This window comes from Pyxicephalus adspersus, chromosome 1 (assembly GCF_032062135.1).
Source record: "Pyxicephalus adspersus chromosome 1, UCB_Pads_2.0, whole genome shotgun sequence".
Lineage (NCBI taxonomy): Eukaryota > Metazoa > Chordata > Amphibia > Anura > Pyxicephalidae > Pyxicephalus > Pyxicephalus adspersus.
The window spans coordinates 19,647,144-19,658,409 of record NC_092858.1 but is presented as its reverse complement, the minus strand read 5'-3'; the positions used below and the strand labels follow the sequence as shown (position 1 = coordinate 19,658,409).

Sequence of the window (11,266 nt, the reverse complement as noted above, 5' to 3'; positions counted from 1 at the left end):
ACGTGCGTACATAGCTTAAGACGTGTTTGACTGTGCAGTCATTATAAGGGCCAGTCTGCACTAGTGGCCACTAGGTGGCTTTAAAAAGATGCAGTTAGCACTTTACAACTGCAGCAACTTGCTCTATGGAGGAGCCTTGGCAGGGGTTAGCGGGTATTTGATGCATGTCTGCCAATTATTAAACACAAATGGAGCCGGAAGCTTGCCAACAGCCTAGGACCCACAATTGCTGCAAGGCTAAACAAAGATTTAGATAAACTGCAGGAGCTTGTAAACAATGTAGTGTCAAAGGAGTAGAGTCAGTGCCTTTTAAATAGTGAATACTTACTGGGTTTTGTAACTATGATTGGATAAAGGTACAAGCTCACATTAGGGCTAAAGTTAATCGCTTTCTCTTTTGTTTTCGCTATTGAAACATTTCCCATTTTCCCATTGAAACATGTATTAAAAGTGTAGTCATTATGTACTTTATTTTAGACTAAAGCTGTGTACACACCTACAATAATTATCATTGGAAACGACCGTTTGTCCGATAATCGTTCACAAAAAAGGTGCACAATGACACCAACGAACGACCGTCCCGGGGGATCCCTTTGGGCAATGACCATTCACTCTCTGTTGTGTGTATGGTCGTTCAGCGTTCGTGGATGGTTCTGCAATACACTTTCTGCTTCACACGTCACTTCCTGCATTGTTCAAATGATTGTATCTAGCCTGTGTAGACTATTTGTGGATTATATTTGAACAAATGTATTGTTACAACATGTACAGAATTGTGCACAATATGATCGTTCAAAATAATCATGAATAATCGTTAGTTGTTCATTTTTAAACGACAATTATTGAAGGTGTGTACGTAGCTTTAGTCAAGTTATAAAAAAGTCCCTGTGTTCTCTATACAATGCAGGTGAAAAGGGCTAGCAGGATACTGTGCATAGTCTCCTGAAACAATTAGAGCATTTCTTGAAATTTCTTCTCTCAGGGCTGGGGGCTCTCAAGATATCAGAGAGAAATACTGTATTTACATGCAAACTTTACTAGGTGATGGTAGGACTCCATATTCAAAAATGAAAGGGGCAGACTAGGCACAGTCAGATTGGAGCTTGGAAAAGAGCCAGATGGAGGTCTTCCAGCCAGTAAATAAGGATGGCTCTGACTTGCTGCAGGTTCTATTACATATTGTAAAAATCACAGTGTACAGTTAATTGAGTAAGCAATTTCTGGAAAGGATAGGAACTTATACAAGACTTGTGCAAGACTAAAGGAATAATGGAAATAAGTCATTGTGGTCACTTTCCATGCCCTATATACAAGGTGTTTGTTTCCCCCTGTTGCCTACCAAGGTGTTTCTTATAAATATCTGCATCCAAGACCAACACAAACAGCTTTGTCTTTTTTTTTTTTGTGAATGGCAAAGTGGAGAAGAAGAAATAACATTTCAGGTCAGTACGTGTCCCTTTATCAAGGCACCAGCATAACAAATACATTGATGCCATGTAAAAGGGATCCTATGTTTCCCTTAAAAGTAGGTAACAGAAAACCCAAAAGTGTTTCCAGCCTTAGTGGAGTTTTATTATTTATTTTTTTCTCATTTACTTTTTTTTTTCACAGACTGAAGTAAACAATGATATAAAATATGACATTAAGGCGCAAACTTTAGAGATTCCACACACAGCTTGCGAAAGGGTCGCCACCCGTTGTACCTAGCACAACTGCATGAAAGCTCTGGGCCAAATCTCATCCTTTTTTTTTTTTTTTCTTTTTCTCCTCAAAAGACCCATCGATCAGCTGTCACCGAACTGAGGTCTGTATTGGTCCAAGAATCGCAATCCTCACCATAGCCTGTGCAAACAGCAGTCTCTCTTCCAAAGTGAATGAATTGTAGAGGAGGGTATTCAGCACACAGTTTATGAAAGGTGCCGATCTATTGGATCAAACAGCATAGGGCAGCCGGTGCATGGCAAACTCAAGTAATGGCTAGGATTGTATCTAGCTGTTGTCCAATGTGGGGGATGCTTCACCCTCCAGGGGCGGCTCAGTTCAGGACAGGTTTACGTGAGGAATGACCTAGGCCAAGTCTTTTGATGTCTCTTTAAAAAAAAAAAAAAAAATGGTGACATATTACTGTCGCTGGACATCACACACTTTTATTCATCAGCCCATTGACCGTTTGCAGCATGGCCATTCACCCTATTTGCGCCATTGCTGGATGTGTTGTGAATTCTTTTAGTGCCGTTAACTGCCATATCCTCTTCTTCAGAACTGCTTTCAATGTCGCTGCGGTCATCTTTTATTACCTGGAAAAGAGAAGATATAAGTGAACTTACATAACATACAGTGGTTATGAACCAGCAGATAAAATGATCTTAGTAGGTAATTACGGTATATAAGTTACATTCTACAATCCAGTGCATTACTGAGACATGAAAAATAAGAAGCTGTGTAACCCTGCCTGTATGCTCATATAACACGGACGCTAAACATGAGCAGGCCTACCTTACCACCAATGACAAGTGTAAGTAATCTGACAATCTTATTAATATTTGCAACCAACCTGACCTGTGCAGCATTCTTCCTGTTCAGATATCAGGATAACACAGCTGCATTGTGATATGTGCATCCTCATATATATATACCAATTTTAATTGACTTATGGGGGGCTGAACCATCTTATGGAAAAATCAGTGGCTTACTCTTTGCTCAGTTACATATCAGAACCTGAACTCAAGATAAGAAAAGCAAGAGGGCCCTATATGTATCCCTTTATATGAGCCACAACAGAGCCAGCATGACAACTCTGCAACTAGCATTTTCAGATGCTGCAGTGGTAGTGTACATGATTCTGTCATGACACAAAAACTATAAAAAGTAATTAATCTCTATTTCTTGTATAGAAGGAAATAAAATCCTTTAGGTTCATGCTGTCCACCACTTTATCTCTGTGCCCAATACTCAAATTTTCTGCCACTTACTGCTGAAAATGATGATTCTTGCAACAAATAGCCTACAGAACCATATCTACAGATACTGGACAGTAAAAGAGAAGCGTGCACTTCATAAAGGAATATATTACTGGAGTAATAGATACAAATAATCCCTCCTTTGCACATATTTGAGGGCTTCTAAGCCTTTGTACCTTATAGATGTATTTAGTTTCAAAATATTCAAACAATTCCTAACTATCCATTGTATTTTTTTCTCTTTCCCAGCTCCAGAAATTTTATTGAATATGAGGTGTGTTAATAAATAGCTGATGGCATGAAGTTGTTGTGACAAGTAATTGAGGGATAATTTCTGATCGGAGTTCCAGGGATAGCATTCTTTAAACTGAGTGGGATGGCTGGGGGAAGAGCTGCACAGGTTAAACATCATAAATAATTTTAAGAACACCAGCAACGCATAGAGAAAAGAATATTCATTGAACAGTGCGGGTAGACATGGTATTCAGGTGACAACTTGCTTAACAGCCAAGCCGTTTCTTAGCGGCTTGGAGTAGCTTTAGGGGAGAACAGTTTCAGAAATGTGAAGGCATCTGAAAGTGGTTGATTGTCAATATACACAGAAGAGTCTCAAATCTGCCCATCAACATCTTAGAGTGCTGCTTTATGGCTTCATCTTCTACTTGGTCCTTAAAAGAAGTTTAAATTGGTGACCTAAAAAAAGAGCCAGAGTTCAGGCGAACTTCCAGAATGATGATTAAGGCTTTTTATTTCCTTGCAGCAATGAGATTTATAGCACAACCAAGGCTGATGACCTGACTTTTCCTTATTGTAGTTACACAACACAGTAATGTCAGCTCCCAGCATGTGACTGTGCAGGATAAAGCGGCAGCAAACTGATGAAGTCATCCCCCATCTCCTTCCTGCCAGGAAAGAGGCTTGTTACATAAATTACAGTCAATGCTCTAACACAAAGGAAACCAGATCCCACTATCTGGGTGCACCATTTCCTCACCTGACAAGTGGTTACTATCGCTTACTCTGATAACAAGTACTTTCAAGTGGAACTACCATATTTGAACAGGTTTCCTTCAACACTTGCTGGTATACATTGGAGAAATACTTTATCATCTGTATAAAAATACAGAACATGCACACAACTGATGGAGTAAAAAAAAAGGAGTTTATCATTGCAACAGAATGCATGACTACATCTGTACCTTTATTGTCATTGCTAATGTGTCTACCCACGTATGGCTTTTTTACCATAAGCAGGTTACAATTTCTGCATGGATATTTTGTTACGGTTACATGTGTAACTGCAACACAGAATTATCTAGAGCAGTGATTCTCAACCAGGGTTCCTCCAACAATGAGCAACTTGGACATCTCAGGTCACTTTAAGTGACACCAATGATCTTTCTGGCTATCTGTGGGTGACATTCTTCCTAATGATCATCAATGTAAGAGACATTCTTCCCACTGACCACCACACTAATGTGCTGTGGGTATAATAATTATAGAAGGGGTTCTCTGAAGACCTGAAAGTTTTTTCAAGGGTTCCCCCATAGTAAAAATGTCATGAGGTGGTCTAAAGGATGCATTGTCTTGTATAGCAACTATTTTTTTCTCTTCTTCCAAAATGCAATGAATGTATCATACTCCTTGGCCGCCAAGGAGTCCCAATATAGTCATATATATAGTCTATACAGTCTATTCATTCATGACTGCATAAAATATGTGTACTAAAAGCCTATAAATGCCATATGGTAATATGGTCATAAAAAACCGTAATAAAGGACAAAGAAATATCTAAAACTTTACCAGGACATAGGATAGGTGGTTTTTAGAGTAGTAATTATTCCCATGAGACAATATAAACCAGTACTACACACCGTCCAAGCCTTTCGTATACATAAATCACTGCAATGTTCTCCCCAACCATTTTTTTTTAAGCTGTGTTGGAAGAAGCTGTAGTTGGGTGATGACCCTTGTCATGCGACCCAACTACCCAAAAACAGCAGGGTGGGTCACCACTCAAAAATCAAAAAATCAAAAACCCAGTATCAACAAACAATAGAACTCAACAGTAAGAAATACAGGATACAAAAGAAGAACATGGTCACCTCAGATCATATGAATAACGTTTATACTCCTGGCATGGTCAGAATCCTGGCCACTTTTTACAGATTATGGGTATTATCAATCGTCTCATCGCATTCTCATAAAACGATATGTAGGCACTACCATTGCAGCAAAATTGAGACCTACACCGATATCCGCGCAGTGTTCAACCCAGGTGGGAAAGAGCTGTAGACGGGTGGCAGCCCGTATTGTGGCCCCAAAAACCGCCAGTGGTTACTGAAAAGTGTCGGGTGGTGCACCCAGCTAAAAAGGGCTGGGGAGAACACTGCCCATACATTATTGAGTTTCCTCCAAATCGACATTTGGGTCTTTTTTTTTTTAATTTACCTATTGCATGGCCAAAAAAAAAAAAAAAAAATGGGACTGCTTTACATATTTATTTAAACGTTTTCTCAGGAGACAATCTCACTTGTAATGAAGGGAATACCGCAGTTGTGTGACCCCCTCCATCCTGTAAACTATGTAGGGACTTGTACTAGGATTGCATTCACTAGAATTTGCTACAACATTACATACTTGAGTAATATGAACCAATGAACCCACAATTTGGACCGGGGCCAATACAAACAGCTGCAGACAATGCACAAATTCAGATTACAGAGAAGGGTGCTATGTTTTCAGCCCCCCATGCTGAGAATTAGGAATCAGAATGAAAGAAAGATTTTCTCTAAAATGTAATTCATCCTCAACTCATCAAATGTAAATCTAAAATCTATTATTCTCGGTTTGATATAATTTCTCGCTGTATACATCTTTCTTATATTTACTAAAACCCATCAACAAAACGTATACACATGTCAGATATGTCGCCTGAGATAAAAGGTCATCTGACATGTGTGCAGTGTTCGCTCAACTTCATTCATCAATCTGCCATGGAGGATCATTGATTGAGATTGACTGCTGAACAGGTCAATGAAGAAAAGCACAGCATTGTTCCACTCTCTCATCCTCTCCATAGAGCAGAATAGGCACTGTGTGTACAGAGCTCATTTTTCATCGGAAACAACCATGAAAAGACTTTTCCAGCAACAAAAAAATCCTACGTGTGTATGTACCCCTATAGTGACTACTTTCTACTCTATAATCTGTGGAGAGGGTGGTATTGGATGGACCAGAAGCATATACAAATTAAAGCAGGACTTAGCTAACACTTTTAAATGAAACTGCAGAAACAGCCCTCCCATTTTGGTATAAAGAATTACCCAGTGTTCTCCCCAGCTCCTTTTAGCTGGGCGCACCGCCCGGCACTTTGCAGTAACCACCTGGCTGTTTGCGTGGTTACTGAGGAGTTGGGTCACAACACAGGGGCTACCACCCGCCTACAATTTCGCCTTATGGATTCAACACGGATTACCTATAGGAATAAAAGCTGACCCTTGTAAGTGCTTCTGTCAACCCTTTTACTGGACAGCTTTGTTTGTAAAATAGCATTATTAGGTAATACAACCTTGTTATAAGGAGACCCGGAAAAGCAAAGACCATTGTATTAATGCTAGTGTCAGAAAGGATCCTATATGTCATTTTTTATTATGCTCATAATCACACCTAGCAAAACTTTTTTTGTGAATTTGTTGCAAATTTTTCCTAGTTTTTGCAAGTAACAGCATTTCCTGTTCACAGTACCAAGTCATGGTTTCACTAAGCAGTAGTCAGCCTGCCGGTGCACTCTTTCAGTTGGTCATACTGGCAGGCGGCTCAAAGGCCAAGTGAAAGAGTGCACAAAGAAGGCCGACACCAAAGTTGCCCATTGTTACACAGTAGCTTTGTGTTGTCAGCCTGCAAAAGGAAGTGCCAAGACCTCCAGGTAAGTACAATTTTCATAAGGGCTCTTTCAGACATGTGGTTTAAAACTGCAGAGCTAGCTGCTCCTGTGTGTCCCTATATGCACCTCTGAGCAGGCTTTAGAGTCAACCTGAGGGATTGACAAAAGGATTTGTCATGCTGTTGAAGTGTGGTTGACTGCACTGCAAAGGATTATAGGCCATCTGCAGTCCTAAAACTGCAAAGCAACTGCATCCAACCAAATGACACAGCAGAGGGACCACATTAATATTATTAATTATTAAACAGGATTTATATAGCGCCAACATATTACGCAGCGCTGTACATTAAATAGGGATCAATGTTGTTGAAGTCAATGAAAGCCTTGGCCACTCAGAAGTGACCAGAGCCTACACGTTATGTCCAGGAACCACTTTGCAAATCCCCGCAACACAAACAACTGCATGCACAAAGTAGTTCCCAACCACTGCCATATGCGTTAATGCTCAAGTAAACCCAAAACAAACAAAAAAAAAAATCACTTCCCTTTAGTTTCGCATATCAGTCTGTCCCTGGGGAGGTTTCTACCATCGGGTCCCACTTCATCCCGATATTTGTCTTTGGCACAGCGCAAAGAGAGCGCCAGGCGTCAACATCCCCTCTCTTCTTCCTCCTATGTCACACAATCTCGCACTGTGCAGGCGCGGGATCGAGTGGCGTAGAGTAGAAAAAAAACTCACAATTTTTTCCCCATTAGATGAAAAGGCTCTTTCTACACATGCCTGAGCAGCCAAGAGCTTCCCGGGATGTGTGATGTAGGTATCCCGGGAGGTTTTGCACTCCCATTCATTGTTGCCTAGGTAATTGAGAATTAGGGGGGCAGTGCTACAAATTTTTTTTATTATTTAAAAAACAAAAAAATTTTTTTTTTACTTTAAATAAAAGGGTTGTCTACCCCTTTTATGTAAAATAAATATCCTGAGTTTAGGTACGCTTTAAATGGGAGCGCATGAGAACATGGTAACATGCTGTGGTTTGCTGCAGGTTTGAAGGAGGCCTAAGAAAACGATTTACAGTGCACAGAAATGCAAAACATACTAAAATGATATTTAGTGTTTATATTCAATATAAAGGAAACCTCTACAAAGAATTACAAAGGCAACCACAGCTGAACTGCGCCGTCTGTCATGTTGATTCATTGTATTTAAAACTCCGACATACTGACTGAGAATGTTTTACTTCACTCTGAGCCACCTTGTTGCAAGGTCATTGACAGCTGAAGACAGCGACAGGCAAACAATTGTTATTTTCAGGAAAAACAGGTTGTTGAAACATTTGCATTTATGCAGAAATGCTGTAAATATATTTGTGTACAAACACTGCTTGTTGTCTAAATGTAAGACTCCTGTCCTGCAGCTTTTTCTCTCACACTAGATAAATATTCTGCATTGTCAAGCAGCCATTAACGGTAATTAGGAATATAAAATGTACCTGTCAAAGTTGTGTGTTATACACAGCTTTCTGGAATGTAGTGATGTCTGTTTAACAGTGTTAGAGCTAATGAAATGGCGTTAAAAACTCATTATTTATCATTGGAGGTGTTATTTGTACATGCAGTTTAGGTTAATGGATCTGGCACTCCATGATAGAAATAAACATGCAGGAGGGTACAGGGATGGCAGGCAGGAAGGGGGTTTGAAGAAGTTGGAAGCAGCACAGAGAAAACTTACAGGCAAAGGGTGACACTTTCCAGTTCCAACCTGGCACAGAAAAAGGAGGGAAAGAAAGATTGAAGCAGAGAGTGCAAAGACATCAAAAGACTCCCCTCTGACAAGGTCACCTTGTCAGGACACAGCACAGGTAAATAAGCAGTAGAATCATTAGATCCGGAAACACAAGGAGGTAACCCTGAACACCAAATGGATGAAGCCAAGAGGAGGTAGAAGGGTGAAAAAACCCACACATTTTAATTTGCCCCGTATTTCCATAAATATGGTAGTAGACTCACCTTTCCCCTTGTAAGTGATCTGTACGCTAGGCGAATAACTAGGCAAGACCAGACGACATTGAGAACTTGAAGAATTAAAAGCAGACCATTAAACAGCCACCACGATGGGTACGGACCAATGAGCTCCCAGCTCTCAAACATAGTCGTGTTTAGGATCCTGCAAGCAATGAAATTTTGTTTTATATAAAACTGCAAAAGGTCAGTAGGAAACTTCACAACAAAACAGGATAACGGTCAAATAATTATAAAGCTCAATGTCCAATACAGTAACATTTAGCCACAAACACCATGGACGTTTATTGCCTTGTAGATCCTAAGCTGTCCACATTATTGGAAATAAATCAACGGCAAAGGCTAGAAGTATGTACAATAATGCAGTAAATAAATCTACCAAAGGAAGGATAAAAAATCATCAGTTCATCAGTGTATCAGGCAGACTTGACTTGCATGGGGATTGTTCAGATTGTCATTTATAGATCTGTCCTGATGTATCTATTAGCCACTTATTTTGGGTGATAATCTTCAGACATGTAGCCTTAGGCTATATACACACACGTTAAAAGATTCTCGTCCGATAATCACCTCAGGGTTAAGAATCTGGTGTGTGTACAGCTCTCGTCATCCTTCCTGGCACGGACTGATCCACGGACACTCAACAATCAGAATGAAAGTGAATGGGAAAATTTTTACGGAAAAAAAATTTACAGAAGAATTTAAAGTGCAATTGTGGCTCATGTGTCCCCAGGGAGCAATCACCATAATATGGAAAACCTACTGATTTGCACTCATTTAGTCCTGACAGGTTTGCACTACCCTTATCATATTCTTTGTGATTTTGCACTCCGTCTTTAGCCTTGGTAGCCAATGAGTAAAAAACTTCTGCACATTTGTTTTGGAATTCTATTATCCCAACTCCCAGCATCTGGCCCAAGAGTGTACACTACATTGGTAAGTGTCTTTATTATTATTAATATTATCCAGTATTTATACAGCATCAACATATTTCACAGCTCTTTACAAAGTCCAGTCATGTCATTAACTGTCCCTCAAAGAGACTCACAATCTAATGCTATGTCCACATAAAAATGTTAGAAAAAGAGAGGAGGGAGTTTGTAAAGGATTTTGTTCTGCCCAAAGAAAAAGAAAATCATACCGGCCGTATCATACCAAAGGGGCTAATCGAAATCAATAATGGTTTCAATTTATGTACTGGCTGATTGGAGAAAGCAGCTACAAAACTAATGGTTGTAATGACACTGTTCATAAGCCCCACCTGTTCATGCAAATAAAATTCTAAGTTTTGTGCCTTAGGCAATTCATAACATGTACACAGCTCTTACCATGTTGGAAAAATGACAAGTCGTGTGGTGACAAACAGCAGCCCAAACATCATAAAGAAAGTGTCACACAGCTTCTGGTACTTGGCATAATTTGTCATTTTTGCTGCCTTTAAGAGAAAGAAAAGAAAAGCATTCAGTTGAGAAAAAAAGAAAACAGGTATACGATAACCACAACAAAACCCTGCATGTGGTATGAACTTCATGGCAATCTTGATTTATCTACTGGACAGCAATAGAGTCTAGAAGGATAACAGACACATCTAAATACTAAAGCGCCCCCCTCCCCATGTTAGCCATGGTTGACTTACTTGACCCTAAACAGAGCAGCCTTGCTTACAGTCCTGGGGCGGTAAACAATCACTTGGTCTAGCTGGAGCTTATAAATGCAGTTTGCACTCAACTGCCATCGCTCTGATCATATTGTGCGTCTCCATCAGCCTCAATCTCAATGAAGCTGAACGAGTCAGAGTGACAGTGGGGTGCTGAATGGGAGAAGAAGGCAGCGTCTGAACGATGAGAATGTGATGGCTAAAATAAGGAAATGTAACTATACCATTTCTTTTTTTACAGCTAAGGAATACAGCACCTCACTGCTAATATCCTACTAACTACAGAAAAAAAACAGCAACACACTGGTGGGTCATTATTTTTGCTTTTCAGCCTTCTACTCTTGCACAGTATATTTACATGCAGCAGAATTGAATGGCTGCCAGTGCTGCACTCCCTCTACCAGTTGGCATGGCATTGCAGCAGAAAACTGATTAAAAGACAGATTCAGGTTCTTTTGCTACTTGTACATAAATCATAATCAAATTATCAGATGCAGTTGAAGCTTTAATTCAGTGGGTTGAACAAAAAGAATGCATAAAAATGTGACGAACTCAAGCCTTTTTTCAATACAGTCACTTCATTTTATGGGCTCAAAAGTAATTGGACAAATTAAAAAGCTGAAAATAAAATGTTCATTTTTATTACTTGGTTAAAAAACCTTTGCTGGCAATGACAGCCTGTAGTCTTGAACTCATGGACATCACCAGATGCTGGGTTTCCTCCTTTATAATGCTCTGCCAGGC

The 11,266-nt window shown here is 39.8% G+C and overlaps 1 protein-coding gene across 1 annotated transcript in view; it reads right to left on the bottom strand.

The window, feature by feature from the left end:
• Positions 1-1,548: 1,548 nt before the first annotated feature.
• Positions 1,549-11,266, bottom strand: part of CERS5 (ceramide synthase 5) — a gene marked incomplete in the record, with an annotated part of 46,817 nt that continues 37,099 nt past the window's right edge. Inside the window, 3 exon segments of the mRNA XM_072403162.1 lie at positions 1,549-2,297; positions 8,854-9,010; positions 10,194-10,300. Coding sequence (XP_072259263.1) covers positions 2,148-2,297; positions 8,854-9,010; positions 10,194-10,300 — 414 coding nt within the window.